The sequence below is a fragment of the Cryptomeria japonica genome, chromosome 4 (genome assembly GCF_030272615.1).
Source record: "Cryptomeria japonica chromosome 4, Sugi_1.0, whole genome shotgun sequence".
Taxonomy (NCBI): domain Eukaryota; kingdom Viridiplantae; phylum Streptophyta; class Pinopsida; order Cupressales; family Cupressaceae; genus Cryptomeria; species Cryptomeria japonica.
The window spans coordinates 141,926,919-141,954,003 of NC_081408.1; the positions used below are offsets into that span (position 1 = coordinate 141,926,919).

A 27,085-nucleotide genomic window follows, 5' to 3' on the forward strand; every position below is an offset into this window, starting at 1 on the left:
TTTTCCAATTCTTTGTTTCTTTTCTCTTCTCACTTGTCTACCTTGTTTTTAACTTGAACTCCATAGCTATATTAGGATAGTACATATTTATACTAGTATAAATTAGTTTCTCTTATACTTTATAGTTACATGTTTCTAAGAGAACATATATTTATATTCAACTCCAAGAGAAGACTATTATGTGTATCTTTTCATTGAAATAATAAACAATCTAGGCACCAACAAGTTCAATATTTAAAAAATCATCTCATGTGCCATCATGATACTTTGTTTAGTGAAGGCATGATAGCATTGTAACTTTGGGAAAAAATTTAGTCTCCTTTCAAGAGAGGAGTTCGGTACTATTTTTTGGGGTTGATCTTGTGATATTGTACATCAATAAAGCTCTCTTAAAGTTTAAACCTATAAGCCTTTGTGTCTTAGTCAAATTTAAATTATGAGAAGTGAAAATAGGGCAACTTTAAAAAAATATTGTGACATTTCCTCCTAACTAACATCTAACTTATCTTTTGGTTTCTCTAATTTCTTCTATTTCACCTGATCCTCTTTCTAAATCATATGTTCAAATTTTTTTTTTCAACATGCTATTCTACATCAATGTTTTTCTACAGTTCCTCTTTCTTCAATTGTTGTTGGGGCTACTGAAGGGGTTTCTTTTTCTTTTGTTAGGTTTTTGAATTTGGAAGACTAGTCTAGTTGGATAGTTGTTCAAAGGTGTGAGGAAGATGTCAAAATGTTTAAGATTGTTTCAAATGTTGTTCAATCTTAATTTTATTATCTCTTGGATGATCTTGTTATTTCCTTTTTATAATAGCAATTTTGACCTTGTCCAAAACACAACATATCTCAATAAAAAACATACAATCATAAATTTAATGAAAGTATCAAACAGATTCTGCATAAAACAACTCTTATACCTTCATTAAATACTATGTTTTATAGATCGTACAACTAAATTTTGTTTTAAAATCTTGTTAGTCAAAGTACACTTAGAATCTATGATGTATTGATCAAATATAAATGGTAGTCTAGATAAGGCAACATCTCTCTAGCCTCTGGATACATATTTGACATATGCTAAATTTTAATTAATAAATAAATACTGTCTAATGCATATCCAGAATGTTGATAGACAATAATGCTCGATAGTAATACAATTAGTATTTTTTACTGTCCTTTTGTCTATATTGATGTGGTTCGATTTACGTGAGTTTCCTTTTCTGATCCATTGAATTTTAAGTTTGGTGGCAACAGTCCAAGCAGGATAATGTCGCATGTGCACACATCGTTTGTGACTCTTTTAGTCACGAATTAAATCTTGAGATCACGGATGCATTATTAATTTATAATCGAAAAAATTCAGAATTATTTGAAACAAAATAGATGTTGCTTGCTCCGAATTAAATCCTAAGATCATGAAAGCATTATCAATTTATACTCGATGAAAAATTCAAAACATTACTTACTGAATCGAAAACTAATTGATTTTGTTCAATTTTTGTAATTGCAAATGTAATCTGTAATTTTTCGGCTGCTTATTCCAATAAAAAAATACACACTTGATTTTTATTTACGAATTTCACTTCACATGAAGCATTCTTCAGGTTGGTTCAGTGAAGGTAACGAAAACAATTGCACGGCTCCTTCTCACATAAATTATTTGATTTCATTGGGTACTTCTGCACTTACGTGGAATTTGACCCTTATTTCTCGTTGCCAATAACAAATAAAAACAATACCACACCAATAACATATTTAAATATTCCTTTAGTTGGGGACACGACATTGTTTCCTTATCTCCCCTTGCGATCCACTCAGCACACCAATGGAACCCATCTTAACCATCGCCCTGCCAAAATTCCTCCTCCAAATGGTTGGATACTTGGCGTTAATCCTCACGAGTCTGGAGGTCGCATCATTTGACATCAACGTCTGATCTGACTTCAGCAACCCACGCTTGTATTGCAAATCGACGTAGTATTTCACGTCCAAATTATTTGGTGTGAGGGGATCCAATGGAACAACAACACTAGAGGAAGAAGATGAAGCAGGGCATTTGGCTTTCAGCTGAAGGGCATAGCTAGGATCCATGGAACGATCCTGAATACCCCTTCCGCTGAAGTTGTACAGACGATCTGCGCTGAATGAAGAACAGTGAGAAACTCCAATAGAATGTGCGCCTGCAAAAACAAAATCATCACAAGTGTTAGAATTTTTTTTATTCACACAGTTGAATTAATTTCACAACTAGCAGAGTAACCACCTGAAAGAGTAACCATATCATCTTGGGACAATTGCTTCTGAGCAAAGAGTTGTGTCAACTGGTTTACGTCGAATGAGGGAGGTGGCAGATTCCCCGGAATATCTGATGCTCGAGATATCCTTCCATCTCTTCGTCCACCCTCAACAGCCCACATTAGGCCACCAACCTGAACATTGAATTTACATAGTTACAACTTCAGCAATGTTAGCTTAAGATAATTGCTGCGTTACTCAATTTAAATACAAATCTTACTTCGTGGGCGCTATCTCTTGCAGCGTAGGCCACTATGTCGGCACAAGAAACCACTCCTGGGCATTTCGCTTCTATTCTAGATTTTGCTGCATCAATGATATCAAAGCCAGACAAGCTTGGGTTGTTTGCTGGGGAGTCTTTCTCTGCAGTATTTCCTGCTGTGGAGTCGATGAGGATTGATCCATCACAGCCCTGCAATTACAAGTCAATGTTTAGAAAATAGTCACCTCGATCTTAGCTTTGAATAGCCCATGTAGGGTTTCAAAACACTTACTCTCACAAAGCAATCGTGAAAATGCATCCTTATCAGCTCAGCTGCGTCACCAGGATTCGCTCTAACAGCTTTGCCCACAACATCACTTATAATCCCCTCTGCCTCGGGGCATGTATGCCAGTAGTAACCGACTTTTAACCCAGCACCATCGACAATGCTGATCGAAAATGAGAGTATGAAAATTAATGAAAGAAAAGCAAGAATCATTTTCATTTCGAACGAAGTCAATACTAATTCTCAAAGAGAATTGAGGAAACTAATCACAACAACTTTCTTTTCTGCTTTGAGATAGGATGAGATGTTGATATGCGATACAGGAGCTCCTGGTATTTATACGGTTCTTCGTCTGACATTGTTCTTGAACCAGCCATCTTAGTTTAACAAATTTGACCAGGCTCTGTTCAGGATAGGTGATGTAATGTTTTTTTTTTCGCATTGAATGATTCAAGTGAATAAACTATGTAAACAATTTACTGCTAATCATATCAAAACCATTGCCAGCTCAGATAACGTGGGCGCCGCCAGCAATTAAGAGCTACATATAGTTGCTTCATGGCTCTTGCAGTCTCCAAATTTGCTCAATGTCAATCGATTATTCTATTTTTTTAATCAAATTTAAAATTATCCTACAGTTGACTCGGAATTATATGAGTAAACTTGACCAAATAAACCGGGCCTACTAAATGCACATGGTTAATATTCTTCCTGTCCATTTTAAAGATTCTTTAAATAATTGGCAACGCTTATATTTTTTAACAGTTGGCAACAAATGGTGACTTTTCAAATGTGTTAATATATTCCAAATTGAAGGCCGCGCCAGATAAGGAAAGAAGTTTTAAGTTATAAATAAACCATGTCATAAGCATTGCATCACGCTCAAGGTAGATAATATTTGTATATAAGAAGTGTTCTTTGAAATGGTCTTTTTTTCAAGGTTGCAGGTTGTGCAAACTACAATTTTTATTTATTTCTCTTTTTTTAAATGAAGTTTGACTTACGGAAACTATTATATAGAGAGAGGTAGTTTAAATATGTATGAGTACAATAAGAAAGAATAAAGGTTTTGATTTAAAAATAAAATTTGTTAGAAGGTGAATCAAAACATATTTATATTGATAAGCAAAAACAAATCAGTAGTACAAAAGTTTCATAACAAAGCAACAATAATGAAAGGGAAATAGGGACTAAAGCATTTTAAACAAAATTGTTGGAACCAATAATTAACAAACAAAACTAGACAATTGCAAAACCAAACATAAATAAATGTGCACCCTTCACTTGAGCATGGGAATATGAAACAAACTTTAGAAGAGCCTTCTTCCTATAATGAGAAATGGTCCAAAAACCATTATCCTTAGCACCCAAAAAAGGAGAGGTAGGAGGAGAACATGCAACCTTAATAGTACGAGGCAACACAATAAGAAGAAAGCAAAAGTAGAGAAGCAATTTGTTGAAGAAATATTAATAAGGTTGTAGGAGACCCACAATAATAGCCCCAAAAACAACAAGGGACTAGAAATAACCTTTGGTACAAGCTGATTAAGAATTATCTACATTAAGGATAGAAGGAAGGACATAGTCCACATAATAAGTGTACACAAAGAAATTTCGCATTGTCACAAATTCAAGATTAGAATTCTTCTAGCAAGGAGTGGAACATAAGACATTCAACAAAGGGAAAACATAAGAGAATTGACTAGTAGCAAGGCACTATTAACACCAAAAAACATCCTTCATAATCTAAAGATTGATTCAATGAGTGATCCCCAACTAGTAAAACAACTTGGAATAGGAGAGTTGAAGAAGTGCCCAATCCCAAAAGAGTACCAGCATAGGTTGTGTGAGAGAACATAGTAGTAGCATTATCAAATATAATAAAACACTCCAAACAATTACATATTCCCATCTAATAGGAACTAGAGAAAAAAATAAAGTGAAATATTTAGGCATCAGATCCTAAATGATAGTTTCTTGATCGATTTAGTGAGAGGGTTAAAAGTGGCCACCTAAGGCTTGAGAAGATGGGCATTTTGATCCAAAAACTAGGAGTGAGTATTATAGATAATATCACAAGTTTAAATTAGGCCAAAAGAAATAATGGAAAAACCCTTTACACAAGGGAAAATCTTCACCTTCCCATTTGTAATAGGATGCAATGATAAAGATATTCAATGTTTTACATGTTTAAATTGGGGCCAGAATCTATCAGCCCTATATATTAGCCATTTATGTTAAAATAACTCCTTATTCCTATGAACATACTCCCCTAAAACCACAACAATAAGGGAATGAGAAAATATAATCACATATTTCATGGCCAAAATAGTAGCAAGAACTCCAAAAGAAGTAATGCTAAATTTAATATGAGATGATAGGGATTCACACATATCATTGAGAAAAGAAAAACAAAGCATAGAACGCTTGGAACTTGTTCAAACACCACTTCCAAAAGTAGAGGATGAATTGGAATGAAGGGGCATAATTCTATTCAAATAAAAGTAGTATGAATTATTCCTCTATGTAAACTAATTCAAAAAATAATTAATTCAATTGCATCAATGTAATTTGGCATGCTTCAGATAGTCATACAAAGCTTTAGATAATAATGAGGAAAATTTTCACATACTATGTTCAATATGGATATGGAAATACTTTTAGGTAAGTGATATATAATAGCTTCCACCTATCCTCATCAACTACTTTCATGGGATCTCAATCTTAGATATTATCCTATTCCTCCATTCATAGCCTTAAAATCCTATAATTTGAGACCAAATCTTTAACTTTGAAGAGTCATGACCCTAGTCTGAATAGGTATATGTTGTCATATAAGAAATAGATGTAAAAGTATCAGAAACAAGGGTATATCATGTAGCACTCTATCATATCTTTGCATATTAAATTATAATAATATTTTTAAGTCTTAATTTTATAGTGGTCTAACATGCCTAGTGGGAAAACAAATTTCTATAATACATTTTGTAGGTTGAATAGAAGTTGTAGGTTTACAATTTAATAGGTCTTGCTTGTACTTTCAAAAATCATCACATGCAAAATAATAATTCATCTCTAAGCCCAACATGGCATCTGAAGTCATTGGTCCCATTTACTATTATATCAATGTAATTTTAAAAATATTTCAAATTCCCATCCCTTGATCCACACATCTCACCTACTATAATTCATTGGCGCATACATATATGTCACCACATTCCTTTCATCTAAGCATTTACATAACCTATCTTCCACTCCATTTACCACTAATATAAAACCTAGGAGAATCCAACCTAACAATAAATAGCTCTCACAAATGACATCCATCAAGAATAACACTTGTACCAAGTTTTAGGCGAAGTGGCCACAAACAATAAAACTTTAACAATACATAATAGAAGTTTTCATACATACATACATACATACATACATGCATGCATGCATATATATGTATGTGTGTGTATGTGTGTGTACATATTTGTGTGTGTGTGTATACATATACATACATACATACATACATACATGCATGCATGCATGCATACATACATACATACATACATACATACATACATACATATATATACATGTATGTACATGTATATATATGTATGTATGTATGTATGTATGTATGCATGTATGTATGTATGTATGTATGTATATATATATATATATGTATGTATATGCATATGTATATATATGTATGTATGTATATGTATAAATGTATATGTATAAATGTATGTATATATATATTTATGTATATGTTTATGTGTGTGTGTGTGTGTGTGTGTGTGTGTGTGTATACATACATGTGTATGTATGTATGTATAGATACACACACACATATATATACATATAGATATATATTTACTTATATATGTACATATATGTACATATATGTATATATATATATATATATATATATACATAGATATGTACATATATGTACATATATATATGTAAATACATATATATACATATTTATGTACATATATACATATATATGTATATATGTATATATGTATGTATATATATATGTACATATATATGTACATAATGATGTACATATATAAATATATATGTACATATATATATACATACATATATATGTACACACACACACAGATATATATATATACACACACACACATACATACATATATATATACATATATATACATATTTATATATATGTATATATATATACATATATATAAATATGTATCTATATATATATAAAAATATGTATATATATATATATATATATATATATATATAAATATGTATATATATGTATACATATATATATATATAGATATGTATATATATGTATATATATATACACACATATATATATATACACATATATACATACATATACATATATATGTATATACATACATATATAACTCTATATGTATGTATATATATGTATATACACACATATATATATATACATATATACATATATATATATATTTATACATATATATGTATATGTATGTATATATGTGTATATATACATATATATACATACATATAGAGTTATATATGTATGTATATATGTAAATACATATATATATATACATATATGTATGTATATATACATATATGTATATATATATATATATACACATATATGTGTATATATATACATATATACATATATATATACATATATATATACATATAAATACATATATACATATATATGTATTTACATATATATATGTAAATACATATATATACATATATATGTATATATATATATATATATATATATATATATATATATATATATATATATATATATATATATATATATATATATATATATATATATATATTTATATGTATGTATGTATGTACATGTATATATATGTGTGTGTATGTGTGTTTGTATGTGTACATGCATATGTAAATGTATATATATATATATATATATATATATATATATATATATATATATAGTATACATATATACATATATATATATAGTATACATATATACATATATACATATATATATATACATATACATATACATATACATATACATATCCATACACATACACATACCCTACATAAAACCCTTTCTTTAGCATCTTGGTTTATCTAGCATAATGAAAACTTTTATTTATGAATAACATCTTGTACAAAAAAAAACTCCAAAATTCCAAAGCTCAGTAAATTATTGTCCATCTTTTTTATCAAATTTTAATTTATACTACAATTGGCTCAAAATTATAGTGAGTAAACATGGACTAGGCAATCATCCAATCTAGACTGGTCTATGATCTAGTCTAATATCATAATGTTAGTTAGCTAAAAAATAGGTTGTCTTTTGGTAAACCCGACCGAATTAAAGCATGTTGTTAAATTCTTCCTGCCTTTTTTAAATGTTCCTTTAGAAATAGGTAATGGTCATATGCCCATGACATGTTAATTTAAGCTTTCTTAGATTATTATGAATGGTAATTATGATAACTTACATGAAACATTTCATAAATGATATTTTGTATTTTTATTTGTAGTTAGAGTTACATCTAAGGTGTATGTGCAACCTCTATTATCTATCTATTTTTATTTTACTAAGTAGGTGTAACCATTTTTTGGCATCTTGAATGTAGGTATGGCTCTTACAAATATATACAAGTTGGAGCTACTCATATTGTATGCATTATCTCACTTATATCTATATATTAAACACTCATATATGAATTCCTCTAATGGACAATGAGCTTTCCTTATACTTGTTTCTATCACTTCTTTTTATAAAACATAATTTTATTTTATTTTCTTTATTTCTAGAGTCGTTTACCAAATAATTCAATTATTCATATCCGTGGATACTTTCTTATTTAGTTAAAGTTTCAACAAAAAGGAAATAAATATTATTCATTTAATTAGAACATGTTGATTTTGGAAATCCTTTGAGCTTGGCGTGAATAGAAGTGTATATCACAATTTGATAACATAAAATTCTGTAGTTGGTGAGCATGATACTAATAATCACATAGACAAGATATTAAATCCTAGATTATATAACATTAGAATTAAAAATAAAAATAGGATTACGAAGAAATATCATCAAATAATTAATTATATAATACATTAATACACATTAATAAGCCAAATCCATATATAGTAATCCAAATACAAGTCATATGTTTGGCTAGATATGGTGTGGCTATATAAAATATTTTGTTATTTCTTTCCCTGTAATTTAGTCACTAGCTTTCTTACTTTTGTTCAACATGATATAACAAGTGTCACGTAGTGGCGAGTACTTGTCATGTAGATTTGTAATAGTAATTGAATATGTATTCTAGAAAACAATTAGCAAATAGAAGAGATTAATCATTTGTAATACCAACTTCTTAAAAAAATTTAAAAAGAAATTAAATAATTAAACTTATATTTATAAGTTTAATAATTAATTTCTAATCAATTATTTAAACAAATTTTAAAGTAAAATTGTTTTAGAAGCAAGATTTTTAACTTTAATTAAATTATCTTAATATATATATATAAATTTAAGTTATCTTAATAAATATATAAATTTAAGTTAAATCAAAATTAAAACTAAAATGTAGCCATTATTAAATTTCAATACTAATTTTACCAAAACTTTAGTGCTAATTAATAGTAGCTATTATTAAATTATAATGTTAATTGTAATATAACTTTAATGCAAGGGTTCAAGGTTGATGCTCATTTTGATTTAGTATTAAGGTTAGGGTACAATTTCATTTACTGTTACAGTTCAATCTAGTTTAGTGTTCATATAGCATTAGGGTTCACACTAGTTTAGTGTTTATTTATGATTAAGGTTCAATCTACATTAGTGATTAATTAGGATAAGGGCTAAGATTTAATTTGGTTAATAGTTAGATTTTATTTAGGGTGGTCAATTTTGTATTAGTTGAAGCTTGAGTTTGGTTTAGGGTATAATTTGTTTACAATTGATTTGAGTTTATTTTTCTATCACGGTTAAGGTTATTTTTAGGGCTAGGGTTAAATTTAGTTTATGGTTAGGATGTAACTGGTATAGTGTTAATATTATGGTACAATTTGGTTAAGAGTCAAATTGTCAAAAATTAAGAAAAATTATTAGAGTCAAATTGTCAAAATTAAAGATAAATTATTAGGTTAATGATTAGGGTTCAATTTGGTGCAAGGTTTGAGTTGTCGTTTAAAATTTTGTCCTAGGTTTGTTTATGGCTCACTTTGTATTTTTTTGTTAGTGTTTAGGTTTGTTTAGTCTTAAATTAGGTTAAGTTTTAGCATTCAATTTGATTTAGAATAAAATACTAAATTAAGTTTACTATTTATATAATATTATAGTATTTACATATTTTAATTTATGTAATTTAAGTTAATTAATTTAGTTTAATTTCATTTAATTAAATTTATTTGATTTAGTTTACTTTAATTTATTTTATTTTATTATTAAGTTGTTAAATTAGATTATTGAATTAATTTGATTTGTTTCAATTTAAGTTATTATAAAAGGTATATTAATAATTTGATTTAGTTTAATTTAAGGTATAAAAAGTTAATACTTATTATGATATTTTACAATTTAATTTGGTAGAATATTCAATTAGGTTTAGGATTAGGGTTTAATCTATTTTGGGGTTAGCATTCAATATTTGAAATAGGATTTAATTTATTTAGTGTTAGTTTTAGGATTAATAATTTGTTGAAGGGTTAGAATTGCATTTGGTTTAGAGTTAGGGTAAGGATTCATTTTAGTTTAAGGTTGTGATTATGGTTAAGGTTCAATTTGTTTAGCATTGGTGTTTAATTTGGTTTAATGTTCAATTAGGACTATAGTTCAAATTGAGTTTTTTTCAATATTGAGGTTATGATTTGATATAGAGTTATGAATACGGTTTAAATTAAAATATAAATCCTAACTTGATAAACATTGGGGTTGAATATAGACTAAGAAAAATATTTATTATATTACTATTACAAAATAAAATAATTATTCAATGAAAATTATTAATAAAATATTTTAAATAAAAAATAAAATAACTAATTATTCACTTGTAATTTAAAGATAACATAACTATTTAATAAATAATATAAATAAATACTTCTTGTCATGAATCTAAAATGATAAATGTAATAACTAATAAAATAATTTAAATAAAACAAAAAAATTTAAAAAATATATTTGAGAAAGATTCTTTTTTCAACATATTTCCACTTAATTAAAGCTATTATATAAGTCAAATGAAAAAAAGTATATATATCTACATTTAAAATTCAATTACATAATTTTAATTTTGAGAAAAGACAACTGTAACATATCTCCATAATTTTAAGATGGAGAATTTACAAAGCTAAAGATTAAAATAATTTTATCATAATTTTATGTTCAGGTTCTTTCTTGATTAGAAAATATACAATGCTAAATTTAAGCCTAACAAACAAATACTAATCTTTTAACTATGCGTATGTTGATATATTTAAAAATAGCAATTGGAATGTACTTTATTGTCACTATGCATATTTTGATATATGAATTTTTTAAATAATAAAATAAAATAATAGTATATTTTTTTAAATCTTTCTAAATTGATTAGTCTTTGTCAAATTATGAATAATTGAAAGTCAATAAGTGTAAGTGTATTTGAAAACTTAAAAATCATGCATCCTAACTATTGAATTTAAAAAAAAAATCGAAAAAATAAATCATAGATATAATTGGTGGAAAAAAATTGAATAACAATACGATAATAAAAATTTGGTCCAATCGATTGCAATAGTACTAGCCTAACGAATACAATTATTAATAAGATAAAAAAAAAATTAAAATGTTATATTCAACTTAATTTAGTTCATAATAATACATACTATCTAATGCAAATTCTATCAATAGTTTAGTAGCATATGATATTGTTAATAAGTATGATTAGCTGATCAACCTATAAATTGGTTTTTGTAAGAGAAAAGAAATAATTTAATAAAACCATATATTAAAAAGTATTGATCAACCAATAAATTGGTTTTAGTATGAGAAAAGAAAGAATTTTATAAGACCATATATTAAAAATAATATTATCATTCTAAATTATAATTTTTTTAAGTTTTTACCTACATCATAAATCTAATTTTTTCCTCCATTTCTATAATAGATTTGAAAATGTTTAAAATTATAGAATAAGTTCCATAGTCGATAAACTAGTTTCATAATAGTGGAAAATGGCCCAGCACCATCAACAATACTGCTTGTAAATGAGAGCAGTAAGATTAATGCAACAAAAGAAAGAGTCATTTTCATCTCGGACGATATGAATACTAATATTCCACTTGAGAACTGAGGAGATTAATTACGAGCTCTGTATTTTTCCTTTGTGAAGAAATGAGATGTTGATATGGGATATGGTTCAGGAACCATATCCCATATCAATGAACCAGTCGAGGTATTTAAATGGTTCCTCTTCAGGAAGCATTCAATGAACCAGTCGATTCAGGTTAACAAACTTGACCAGACTCCGTTCAAGATAGGTGATAAAATTTGATTAATTAGAACTAAAATATTCAAATTAATAGACCAAGTGCATCATTTAATGCTAATTGTCATTCACCATTGGCGGCTCATCTTACGTGGGCGGCGCCCACAATTGACAACTTCAATTATTATTGCATTCACAAAATGATATAATTTCCAATAAATGATTTATTAAAACCCTCGTGGGTCTTGCAATCTCAAAATTTCTTCCATGCCAGCTAGCTAATTATTGTCTGTTTCTTTATAAAACTGTGTTGTTCTGCAGATTCCTACAAATTAGAGTCGGTTAGAATGGACTGATCAGTCCTGCAAACGGATTTCGTAATATTAGTTTTGTAAAGATGAGATTGGATTTTAGTAGAGATGACCGAGTAAATCTAAGTGCAAGGAAGGAAGCAGGAAACTGATTTCATACGCTAGCTTTACAGTATGCACGTGGTTGATATTTTTTTGAAATTGATGCTCATAAATGAGAGTTTTCCAATCGAATAAAGTACCTAACTTTAAAGTTTTCAAAATATTTAGAAAACAATAAAAAAAACATTTTAAGTGTCGTCTTATTCTTATATTATACTTCGAAAATAGGACAGAAACACTTGAGTACTGTATTGAATTCAAACAGAGTATAATAATTAGCTGGCATTGAACAAGTTTTGAATATATAATTGTAGAGATGCTAATGGTGAATGAAATAATGACCAATAAATAATTTATTTGGTCTGTTCACTCGACTCTTTTAATACCAGATATTTTATTTTTTGGGGTTAAGAAAGCGAAGAGTGGTCTTATTGTTTGCATTATTTCTTTAGGTGAATTTGGGGTGGAATTTGTAAATACAAATACATATTGTCGATTTTTAATATATTCACTTTTTAAAGAGTTAGTATGTACGTACTCGTAGACAATATGTAGATAGTCTCTCTCTACATATAATGAAAGATACTTAGAAATATTTATTGATTTTAATAAGGATTTTGAGATTGAGCATGATGTATAGTTAAGGTTTTTTTTGTTTTTTGTTTTTTGTCAAAACATTAAATATGAATGCAAAAGATGAGGTGGTTTTTTTTTTTTGATTTTGTCTCATGATAAATTAATTGTATATTTTATTAAATAATTAACAATGGATATGATCTTTGCTTTCTTTTTCAAGATCTTCCTAACAACAAAAGACAAGAAGAGGACTCTCCTTATTTTTATTCTAGATTTTGAGTTCATATTTTAACATCCTTAAAGTTAACAAGCTTAAAGTATTTGTCTGTGCAATTATTAATTAAGGAAGCTTATCTTGGTTTGAGTAGTCTTTTAAAGGAAATAAAGAGTCTTCACCATTCTTCAAGAATGTATCAACTATTTTATATTTGACATCCTCAATTGCTAAGGTAAACATGGAAATATTTCATGTCATTGGTTTCAAGGATTAATATATATTGATGCTCATTAATATTGTGCTACAAGTACATCCTCAAAGGAGGAAAAGGAATGATTTCTTAAACCTACATATACTTAATTTTATTACGAATTTAATCTAGTGTTGCAGGAAGAAAATGAAGAGATTACATATGCACATAGTTGCAATAATGATCGCAATTTAGCTAGTTATTATGATAGAATGCAATAGATAGGAAATAAATAAATAAAAAATTATTCACATGAAGTGTTGCATAAATTTTATTTTTTTGGTATTGGGACATAGCAGTGTGTAAATAATTACAATTCTTAATTGCTTAATTGGCATGATGAATGAGTATATGCCAACACCCAATTTATTAATCATTCTTAGTGTTTTTTTTTTTATCCATTTATATTTAATCGCTTGTATTTTAATGGGTCATTATTTATGCCTTGGCTTATCAATATTTTTTTCAAATGTGCTATCTCATCTAGAATAGTGCATGATAAATTATTGTACTACATATTGGTGCTCATATTTGTATGCCTCAAAAACTACAAGACTCATCCAAGTTCCTCTCTATTTTCAGGCCCTTACTCTATTTCTCCATTAATTATACCCAATTCAAGAAATATAAAATAGGCCCCTATGTTCAGAAGAGTATTTTGGTGGTGTCAATTCGAAAAAACCCTACTATAACTACAAAGAATGGTATGGGGCCTTACTATATATAGGATAGGCTAGTTAACCAATCCAAAAATATTTACTTGGTTTCAATCAAGTAACTGATCTTGAAAATAACATTATTATGATACCATTGCCAAAAAATAAACTTTGACCTAGTTAGTTATAGCTCACTAAGTAATAAGCATCAATTACCAAAATAAAATATTACCTTCTTGGTCTAGGAATTAGAGGGACAATTTTAATCATCATCAAGAAATAGAAATTATACCAATAGTGGACATACATACAGTAGGCCTCTTGGTACTATAGTAGCAATGGATCATCCACATCAAGCCAACATTAGTGAGAAATCCCCTCTACTTAGAATAATCACAAAAAATATATCAAAAAACTAAAATTCATTTAAAATTTACCTTTCATTTTAAGTTATAAAAATTGGGAATTTTATAATTTCACAAACCTTTGAAAAACATGGAAAAGGAACAAGTCAAGATCATTGGGTTCTTGATGCCACGAAGTTTGCAAGATCATGAACTTTGTGAAAATCCAACAATTTAATAAAGGAACAAGTCAAGATCATTGGGTTCTTGATGCCATGAAGTTTGCAAGATCATTAACTTTTTGAAAAGCCAACAATGGTAAAAAATTTAATATGTTCACATGCTTTTTAACCTTTCAAAAGTGTGAAAGTGAAGGAAGAAGTTAAACATCTTTACAATTCATTAAATTTCATGAAATTTCCAAAGATACCTAAAATTATGAACAAGGAAAAATAAAAGAAATGACAAAACTATAAGTGTCACAAATTTCACAAGTTAATGTAATTTATAGGAAAAGATGGTTCATGATCTAAAAGTTTGACAAGACAAAGAAAATATAGAAATAAAGAGAAATAAAAAAAGTGTGTAAAGAGGTCGAGTATCAAATGGACCACAAGGTTTGCATGCTCACAAATTCTTTGTGGTTTGCATGTTCACAAATTCTTTGAAAGTGTGGCAAGGTTTCCCACAAGATAATACATGTGAAAAACAAGAAAACAAAAAAATGAAGGCATCAAGGAGTTCACAATTTCATAAAATCATCCACATAGTTAAAAAACATAAAATTTTACTAAAGGAATGTTCAAATTAGAGTCCTAACTTTTTCCTATTTCACCTACTTTCCTACAAATTTAAATCCTTTTTAACATTAGGAGTAATCATCCATAATCTCCAAGTGTTTTCTATAAACTTTAGGTCCCAATGATCATTAATATAAAGGACACGTATGACAATGTGGAATATTTAATCATGTTTTGTAAGTACATCAAAGCAAGCGCAATTCATAATTTTAGGTGTTATGAAAATAAAATGACCCTTAAGATGTATACAAATCCTCTTTCTATGGCACTATTCAAAGGATATTTAGTTTGAATAAAGGACTACCACTCCCTTTTAAGTAGTGTTAATTTACAAATAGATTACTTAAGACCTATAGTTTCATTTGGAAGGAGGATAAAAATTGATAAAGAGAAAAATGAAATAAGTTAGGATAGCAATACCTAAGGTCATTATTTACAACAAAGGGAAACATATCTTATATTTTGATAATCCAAGCTTACTCAAAATGTGTAATAAACATATATAACATATGAAGAAAGTGTAATTAGAATATCTAACATTATTTGAGGGTCTTAAAGAGTATTTGATTAATTTTTTATATGCCTTATTCACTATCTAGTTAGCCAAAAGAGTATTAAATTATTCTAATTCTTTAATACTTTTTCTAAATAAATATAAAACAAATAAAAAATGTTCACTTGTACTAGTGCTCACTCCTATAAATTCTATGCCTCGTGTTATTTATTCATTTAAGCATGTAGAATCTATTTTTATGTACTCCATCTATATATGTTTAGTAGTTACGTATTTCTTCATTAAGATATCCCATTTAGTTATAGTCATTACATGTCTTGTAAGAATCCTTGACTCTATTAACCAACTAATATAAGAACCCAACTACATGTGTACGAATTCTTCTCTATCATACCAATACAATTATGAATAATCAAACTAGAAAAACTATTTAATATTGTGCTAAAAGTATTTTTTTTCTACCATGGTTACATCCATGAATCAAAATTAGGGCTATCTTTTGATGTATTTAAAATATTTAGTAGGATAGTCCATCCATTTTATCAACTACTTGAACTAGAAATCTACAAACTATTATATAAGCACAAAGTGAAAACTAAGATATGCATGTATTATAGGATGGGTATGGTTTGTATTGAGGTAAGTGTTTTATTTTTTATTGTAGTATCCATTAGAAAATCCTCCATTGGTTTAGTAGAGTTGTGTGTTGAGTACCAATTCAACCATTCCCCAGCAAAGGAAAGGTTGAGTTAAAATTCCTAAAACAAAGATTTTAATTTTTTCAACGGCTATACCCAACTCTAGTTAACAAAAGTCTATTATAGAAAGTTCTCAATTCTCATGATTAAGAATAAAGCCCAGGAAGATGACATGGGAAGAGCCTTGAAGAGGTCAAGGCTAATAGATATTAAGATGGTGGGACAAAATGAAGACCTTTGGAAACTCTTTGAATTTTTTAGTTTGATTATGTTCTTAAAATCCATGCACGAGGCATAATCATACTCTCACCTCTAAATTTTGCAATTCTTGGTCAAATGGGGAGGTGTGTATTGGGAGCATTAAGTTCAAAGTGACCCCATAGATAATTGTAGAGAAAATGGATCTTCTAAGAGAGGGCTTATGGGTCGCGAATAAGAGTTTGTGAGATTACAAATAGTTCATCAACAAATTCTTTGAAAATGACTAAAAGTTGGGAAGACTGCAAAATGGGCATAGCAAGTTCAATCTTCGTCACTATGCTCTTGTTAGCTTTCATGTCATGAAATATTCTACTTCATAGGGTAGGTACAAAACTGTCCATGGGTACCACTTACCTAATTTGAATCACATTCATCATAAAGAGTTTATTAATATGACATTTATCTTTTCTCCTCTTTGTGCCCGAACATTAATAATGGGGTGCTGCCCCCTCTACACTAGGGTCTTATCCTAGCCTTGTATAAGCATGTTCTTTCTTGCATTCACATGTAGTGGAGTCAAGATTAGGGTTAGCGACATTTTGTTCAAGGGGAAAAGGGGCACCATCCTTCGAGGCCATGAGAGACCAATCAGATTCTAACGCTAAGGAGGACAAAGAATCCTCAAGCACTCCCCCCTCATTCAATTCCAGTAACTCCACATCATTTAAAGGCAGAGTAGTGGAGATTTTCTGTTTTGCATCTCTAATAGGGTTAAAGCGGGTAGGAACAAGCTTTGGTATAGAAGCAGTGGCAGCTTTAGGGTCCATTTTTTCAATAGGGGCCAAGAGCTCCACCATTAAATTAGGGTCCAACAAGGGGCTAAGGGGATTGAAAAAGGGCCTAGTGGAAAGGGATATAGCTAGATAAAAATTATAGAGCCTAAGGATTAAACCTTGATGAAGGGTAAAATAGTTATATGTTAGTATTAGGGATAAAAGGTATTACTTGAACACTTATAATAAGTAAGCTTCCTTTTACAGGAGATCCAATATCCTTAACAACCTATTGTCTCTCATTTGCTACTTGTTTTACCATTTTTTGTCTATTATTTAGTACTATAGAATTTGAATTATGTACATTATTGCAAGGAACACTAATACACTTTTTTCTAGGGACATAGGTCCTTTGTGCAATTATAAATTTAGTATATGCATCTTTTTCTTTGGAGGTGATATTCCTATAGTTAGTTTTATATCTTTCCCTGAATCATATTTCTTTTTTTTTTTTTTTCCCTAGTTTGTGCAACCAACCTCATTCATATAGTAGCACTTCCAACAAAACCTTTTGACACTCAATTGCCTATTTTTAGATAATACTTGTTTTGAACCTTTCAAATAATTCCCTATGTGAGATATTTATATTTAACACTTGATTTCTTTACTATCTTGTACATCTATCATATAATTTATTTGATTTTATTGAAGTGCTTAATGGGTAGCTCATATTGAACATGATGACTATGATTATCATACTGATAGAGCTTATTTTTATAGTTCACATCAATTTGGTGCACATTGTCATCTTCATATTTCTCAATTGTACCATCTTCATCTTAAAATTATCTCTTTTACAAGTGTTTTATTAATAACACATTTTTGAAAACATAGGCAAATTGCTAATTTCAATAAAAATTGAATCTTCTCAAAGATTCACATTATCCTTCCTAAAAAAACCAACAATGTGTATCTAATGATTCCCTTGATTTCCATACGTAAGAATAATGTAATGTTGAATTTTTAGAAAGGTTGAGGCAAGAACAATACATTGAGCATCCATTATTATTCTCACATATGTGCATGAAAATATTTATGTTTACATAATCTTAAATTTATGATTTAACACTACTAAACTAAAGGGTGTGAAAAATCTATTACAATTACTGATTATTATCCTCCTATCTTTGATAGATTATTTGAGCAACAAATATTGGAAAATAACACAACTGCAATTTCACAAACTCATATAAATGCGCAACACAATGAACACAATATTTTCGGACAACTGTCCCTGGAAAAACCGCGAAGGGAAAACTAGTATTGCAGATGAGGAATATATATTAACTACAACAAATCAATAGATACAAATACTGCTTGCCTATTATTGGCAAAGCTTCAACAACCTCCCAATTTGTCCTGCTAAGATTCCAGCTCGCTACTATCCCAACGCTATCACCCCTTGCTAACACTGCAAGACTACTTGCTAACACTACAAGTTTCTCCACACAATTCATCATTTTCCAAATGCCCCTTGACCCCCTTATATACTACTCTTGTTGGAAAACGAACGGTCGAGATTAATTCTCAATCAATGGCTAAGATTAAAAACAACTACACAACCCTAACCAAATTGGTTGCTAGAAGTTTCTAAAAAGAGTCAAATAATTAATAAAAATTGTTTGAACTCTAACTACATTTGTTAGAAAACAATTATTTACTAATTATTTAGCAAATGGACAAACAGCTATCCAAGCTACAAAACTAACAAACTAACACTCCCTCTTAGTGAGGAAGCTATTCTGCATGACACCCAACTTCTCTCTGAAGAAGATGAATTTTGCCTTCCCAATGCCTTTGTCAGAATGTTTGCTACCTACTGATACATAGGTATAAAATGTAGCTGAACAACTCCATGCTGTACACAACCTCTAATGAAGTGATACCCAATGTCTATATGTTTCGACCTATCATGAAACACTGGATTCTTAGTCAACTTAATGCAACTCTAATTGTCGCAGTGTATCACTGTACTCTCCACCTTCTGACCAAACAAGGCTACTAGCAACTTCCAAAGTCATATAGCTTCACATGTCTCCATGCTAGCTGTTATGTATTCAGACTCTGTAGAACTCAGAGCCATAGACTTTTGCTTCCTACTGAACCAAGAGACAACTCCTGATCCCAGACTGAAACAACACCTTGAAGTGCTCCTCTTGTGTGTTGTACTTCCTACCCAATCTGCATTAGTATAGCCCATCAACCTGATTCCTTCACCTCGAGCATATCTAATCCTATACTTGATTGTACCTCGCAAATAGCACAGCACATGCATTTCTGTTGTCTAATGCACTCCCTTTGGCTCAACCATGAATTGACGAAGAGAGTTAACTGCAAAAAATATATCTGGCCTGGGGTGAACTCACAAAGCTGGTTCCCACTTTTTCGTATGTCCTGATTTTTGCTGAAATCATACATTTTTTAGAAAATATAATAATTTAAACTTTAAGAGGTCCCATTTGAAGTAATTAATTAAAGAGAGTTAAATCAAAGGCTCTTAGATCAATATTTCCTGGATAGAACCTCTCTACTTCTAAATCATACTTGCAATGGAGTCTCCTTTGCATCTATCAAATGTTGATAAAAAACCAATTTTACATTAGCTTTTGTGGGGTCAAATTAATTCATTTAAATTTTGTTTTTTAAAGTATTTAGTCCTTGTATAAGGTTTCCAAATAGTATAACTTTTAATATATTTTTTTTTTTTATTTCTTATGAATGTAGGTTTTTCATCGAACATGAACTTCTTTGTTCAATGCATTGGGAAAAATAGTAAACTAATTCAAAAAAATTCTGAAAAATATCTCTGCACTATGTATTGATGTTTTCTTTCTTATAAAAAAAAGAAAATTTAATTTTGATATATATAGAACAAGTTATGTGTTCAAACGTACACCTAAATATAAATTATAATTAGTCAAACTTCAAAACTTAATAAAATGAAAAATATTCAACATATCACTATCAAACCAACTGCATGCCCTGGGTATTGATGTTACAAACCAAAATTCAAAAGAATTAATTTTTTATCATTTATAGAAAAAACATTATTCATTTCGGGATACACATCACTCTGAAAAAATGTTGTTTGTTGTAAAAAACTAATTTTTGAGGGAGATGGAAAAATCAATAAAATTTTATTCAAACAAATTTGAAAAAAATATATTTAGAATCTACAAACAAGATGCTAAAAATCACTAGTTTATATCATCTTCAAATTCTTAACAGTTTAAAAGTTATAGGTGTTGAAAAGTGAAGGTTTTTTTCAAAATATTCATCTAAGCGTTAAAGTTGGTCAAAAAGTGGGAACCAGTATTGTGAGTTCACCCCCTAGTGTTGACCAAATACATGAGAGAAACAATCAATTGCCTGAATAATGTAGAATATGTTTAGATGTTGTTAGTAGTTTGATTATTGTCTCTTTAGATACTAAGAATTTATTCAACCCTAAGAGACAAGTTTTGATTATGCCTAGATGGTATACTATTAATATTATTTTAAACTTTATAGGTATATACTAGTTGAAAAATTTAGACTATGCTAAATAATATTGGTAGATTAAGGGGGTTTTGTTTGTACTTATTGGTAGATCTGCAACTTATGGTTGTTTATGGGCTATTTGTTGTTTTTGTTGGTTGATGCTTTGTATATGGTTTAAGAGCTCTCTCCCTACTTAATTAATTAAAAAAAATGAGTTTATTTTAAAACTATTTATTAGTGGTTTTGATTTGTTTTAAAGATGTGAAATTGGTCAAATGGATCCAGAACTCATGCCTATCTAATTGAGCTATAGAGTAATAGACAATAGAAAGGAATATAATAGACAGAAAAATCAAAATATTGACCTAGACATATATTCCACCATAGTACAAGAATTACAAAAAAGAATTTAAAAAAATGAATAACCTAAATCCACATGATGAAAATAATTGATTATTAAAATATTTGTAATATTTCAAAATATTTTCATATTATCAAATACACCGTACATTCATATCAACTATAATAAGAAATTTAACCTTAATATGAAATTATCAGTTCTTGAATCTCGCATATAAATCCTTGTATAAGATCTTTATTTCTTGTTGTAATAATTCTATAAATATCTTCCATTATTTCATAATTCACTTTTCCTTGTAAATTGAAGTATAGCTAGTATGAAAAGCCTAGCTTAGACCTGGTTGAAAATATTAATCTACATGTCTGAAATTTCAAATCCTAATTTTTCTTGCTAAGAATATATATATTTTTCTATATACTTTTGTCATTGTACTCTTCGCATTTGAACATAAGAACAACCTCAGCAAGAGTCCATTTCATTTCAAGCCTTGTGAATATTTAATTGCAATTCTATTCCAAGAGAACAGAACATAGCAAACATGTGCAACTACATTTTTTTAATCAAAATGAACAAAACATGTTGAGATGGGACACTGGACCTTGGTTCACTATATGAAGAAGTTTCACTTATTATCTTTGTTCAATGATAGAAGAATATTTAGAGAGAAATGGAACTGTTAGGCAAATAAAGTAGGTGACTATGGACAGATTAAAGGCTAAAAAAATTAATTGAGTTTAATAAAGATTGAGTTGGCTTTGGTTGTCATTTCAAAGTAAAATGTATGTGACAGGGAAATGAGAGATTGATTAGCAAGAAAACATGAACATATGCATGTTTTTAATATTCACAATCCTTTTCAGTGTCCTTTTTTTAAGGTCTTAAAAATACAAGAAGAAACAATAAAAATTAATAGATTTTTTAAGAAAAAATTCTAATATAATTACATCTAGATGACAAAAGATGATTGCCAATGTTTGGATATTTTTTAAATAATTTATTTATTTCATATTGTAAATATAGCAAGATTATCTAAATTTTATGAAAATAAGTTGGTTTCAATCATTGATTCTCTTTGTAATACTTTGAATGGAAGGAGGAAGGCTTCGGCCCTAGGTAGGAAGAGGTTTTCAAAATTTCTGCTCACATGGTGTTAGATTGTAGAACAAGGAACATCGGAGGTATTGCCAACAATGGCAGAGCAACATATATACAGAAGGGAATCTTAGATATTCATATTCTTTTTGAAAGGATTATGGAAAACATTTAAAATCCAACATCACATATAGATTTTCAAAACCTAACTAGAAACCATTTCAGTGGTCGAAGAAATTGAACAAGGAGAAACAAAAGATATTGGATATTTGTGCTAAGGATAGATATTCAGTTGACAATACTGGACATCACAAGGAACTAAGCTTTCAGCAATAGGACAAACACAAAGGTTTCTTAGACTACCTGTTTATTGATAGCGGGGCAGACTCCTCATTTGGTGAAGATTGTCTGACTGCTCCAAATAACATTCACTTGAGAAATAGAAAGGAATTTTATGGTAGGAAAGTTTCCTTCAAGAATGGAGAATCTTTTGTTCTCACATTCCCAGATAATTTACCATTGGGAGCTCCTTTAAGCCAAATAAACCAAGTCTGACAATGGGAGACTTCAAATCGACAAAGGGTTAGTTACCTAGAACTGACCAACAACATGGGGGTTATACAGTTTGGAGACAGAAACATTCACCTCAAATTTTAGAGGACAAGGCCACTTCTCTCTTAGCAAAAGTGGATGGAGGAGAAGCTCAATCCAACGGGAACCCAAACCAAGGAGGGAAGTTTAGTATCTCTCTGTCGGATCACCTTCTGAAACCCCATATCATAGATCTGTGAGATATGGCGATAATCGATAAATTTTGGAGCTCCCCCCCTCAATCCTTCGATTTATGCTTGTGGGCCAAGAAACATTGGAATGGGGTGAAGGAAGTGTTTTATATTGATCATGGTTCATAGTTTTTTATTGCCATCTTTTCCTCAAAAGAGAGTTGGGATAGGGATCATATATTTAAGGGTTGGTTCGATAGTGGGTTGGTCTTTTCACCTTGGCATGGTCTCTAAATTTCAATCCTTAAATAATAGATATTCGATATGCACCCTTTTGGGTTACCTTTCTAGGCATGCCTTTGGAATATTGAGACTTATAATTGATTGAGCTTTTTGTAAATCAATTGGGCATTTTTATTAAACATTCCTTTAAGGGTTTTCTTTAAGGGTTTGCAAATCAGTTGGGTATCTTCCTTTAAGGGTTTTCTTATTTTTCTTATTTCTAGTTCTCTCGAAACCATTCCCTAAACTCTTGTCAATTACTTCAAAGTTTGGTCCTCATACTCAATCACTGTTAGTCTAGGATCCAAATACGATTGACTTGCATAAAGAGTCTCTAGGTCATCTAACTTTAAAATGTCAAGGACCTTCCTATCAAATTCTAAAAGTATGTGAGGATCATTCTTTTGACGCTCTTCATTGCTCTATACTTTCTCTATCAGAGTCTGTAAGTCTTCTGGATCAAGTAGTATCTGAATGTCAATGAACTAATGCTCAAGAGTTAAGAGTAGAGGATGATCTTCTGTCTGCTTCACCTATCTTTCATGAGGAGTCTCATTTGGAGACTGTAACTGAATTTGAAATAGGCTCAGGTCTGAATTGTCAGGACAAGATTCATGTTATTAATTTAATAGGAGAGGTGGAAGCACTCAGGTATCAAGCTACAAGCAAATAGTTAGATTCAATTCTAAATTGTTCAAGCTCAGGTTTGAATTGTCATGACAACACTCATGTTATTAATTTAATAGGAGAGGTGGAATCACAAAGGTTTCAAGCTACAAGAAAAGAGTTAGACTTAGTTATGAACTGTTATGAAAGCTTTCATGATGTAAATTCAAAAGTAGAGGAGGGACTGCAAAAGTTAGAAGTTGCAAACATATCTAAAGGTAGTCTAATAAGTTCCTTCTTTTTAGTTTCGGGGAAAAAGGTGATTTTTGTGCCTCCCAAACTCATATCATGGATACAAAGCATTAACCCTCTATGATAAATTTCTTTGGAGATATCTTTATTTGAATTGTGTCATGCCAGTTTGTTACTAGCCTCTGCTATATTTTATCTAGATAAGGACAAAGAGTTCTTAATGTAGTTTAAAACTTCTTTTCTAACGGGTGAGGAGGATCACATTATTGAAGAGAAACTTCTTCAACCTTGTTCAATGTTTTTGGATGCACAAATAGAGGAAGAGGGAAATATGTTAGAGCTATGAGATTTGATTGGATTCTATGATCACATCATAGAACAAAATAGCGAGGCTCCTCCACATTTAGCAATGTTAGTAGTTTGAAAGTTTAAAGGCCTTCCTCAATATAAGGGAGAGCCAGAGCACAAGATGGTCACTTTTAGTGGTCAGCAAGAGGATAAAATTTAGGATCGCTTGATAGTTGTGGCTTCCATTTACCAAACAAGGTCGAAAAAGAAAGTTATTGTTTGCAAACCTAAAGGGAAAGTGGGCAGGTCTCCAAAGAAGAAGAGAGAGAAAAAGAAAACCAATGAAGAGGTTAAAGTAGGGATTCAAACCATTTTAATAACAAGATATGCTAATGGAGAGTGGAGAACTCTCTGGGAAAACAATGAGAATCGTGACTTGGAATGTTAGGGGTATCAACACCCCTAACAAAAGGTGTCTTATCAAATCTCAAAATGAGAAAATGGTGGGGCTGACATTTTTTTTATTCAAGAAATGAAGTTTCTAGAAGTAATCGAGGCACAACCCTTTAAAGGATGGAAATATTAGAAATATATTGCATCTCATTCCATTGGGGCATCTGGAGTTTTGGCCATTCTTTGGAAACCAAATGTGGGAAAGATTGTCATTATTGTTGTTAAAGTAAATTTTATTCATGTCAAGCTAGAAACTGTACACGGATCTTTTCACCTGATTTTAGTCTAGATGGACTAACTTCAACAACTAGTAGGAAGTCAGTTTGGGATAGTATTGCTTTAACGATACTAAACTTTATAGAGGCACCTTTTATTTTAGGAGGATACTTTAATTTTGTTCTATCTCCAAGGGAAACGAAAGGGTCGATTATCTCGCCCCTAAAGTCAATGCTAGAATTTAATGAATTTGTTAGTATTAATGCTCTAAAATACTATATACCAATAAATGGGTCTTTTACTTGGTCCAATAGAAGACATGGCTTCTAGCATATTGTAGACTGGTTAGATAGGTTTCTTGTGAATCCTGTATGGACCATAATATTTGGAGTTCCAATCTCTAGGATATTACCTTTATTAGGATCTTATCACTTTTCTCTCCACTTGGATATCCCTCTGATGCAAGAGCATTGGTGTAGTTCTTACCGGTTGAGTAGTTAGCAGTGGAATTGCTTGGAGATCATGGTATTCCTTCATGTTTGAGTGTTTAGCTTTATGGTTTTGGGTTTATTCCCTTGTGTTTGTCGTCTTTGTCGTGTTTGAGTTTCATGGCATTTGGATTTAATCTCAGAGAGATATCGATTCCAGTATTGGCTCGGTTGATATGTTCTTACCAGTTAGTCTTGCAGTGTGTTGAGTGAAGTTGGATTAGGTTGTGGTTGATCACTATGACTTGCGGATCGTTGATTTATGTTTCTTGGGTCTTTTTTGATGTTCCCAAAAGACTGTGTGATGTTTTGTGCATTGGAAGTTGTTCTTAATGATTTGAGCCGACTTGTTATTGTTTACACGTTTTATTAACCGGTTGGTCTTTGGGCCAGCTTGATCAAGTTGTTATTATTTGTTGAAAATATAAATAGAAGTTTTCTAATCATTTGAGAAGATAGAAGATAGAAGATAGAGTTTAGAGATCGAGCAAAGATGTAGAACCGACAAGATTCTGATCTGGTGGACTAAAGCCGGAAGGGCTAAGGTTCGGATTAGGGTTGAATCGATAGACTATTTCTGGAGGCCGATTTGATATGTGGATGATCTATAGATTTTATATTTGTGTTGTAAGAATTGTTTGTATCTTGGACTGTGATCTAGCATGTGGCATATCTAATTCTTCATACTATTATAAGAATTGTTCATATTGTTTACCAGTTGTGTATTCTGTGATGTTACCATTTGTTCTTTCTACATTATCTCATGTTGTGTTCCCAATTACCAATATAATTTGCATGGCATTTGTGTTAGGATGCAAGGATGGGTTGTCCTTCATTGGATTTCCCTACCTTGACTTCATCAAATGGTATCAGAGCTAGTTTGTGAACTTGTTATTGGAGGAAGACTCGATTATACACTAGTTGGTTGGAGAGGAAGTTGAGGAAACTTGTGGACTTGTTTAGATCACTGAATGTGAGGCAGAGAAAGGTTTGCAGGTAGACCACCAATCTTATAGATTGATCTTGAGGCAGTTAGTGGGTGGAGACGTAAATAGATCACCGATTGAGACAGTCTATGGAGTGGATCGATAGA

At 30.0% G+C, this 27,085-nt stretch overlaps 1 protein-coding gene across 1 annotated transcript; it reads right to left on the minus strand.

The window, feature by feature from the left end:
- Positions 1–1,677: 1,677 nt before the first annotated feature.
- LOC131074069 (peroxidase 5-like) lies at positions 1,678–3,018 on the minus strand. The gene is made up of 4 exons (XM_058010613.2): positions 2,790–3,018; positions 2,516–2,707; positions 2,264–2,429; positions 1,678–2,180 (listed from the first exon to the last, which is right to left on the minus strand). Exons 1-4 carry the CDS (start codon positions 3,000–3,002, stop codon positions 1,768–1,770), a joined length of 984 nt encoding a protein of 327 aa, XP_057866596.2. The 5' UTR covers positions 3,003–3,018; the 3' UTR covers positions 1,678–1,767.
- Between the last annotated feature and the right edge of the window lie 24,067 nt (positions 3,019–27,085).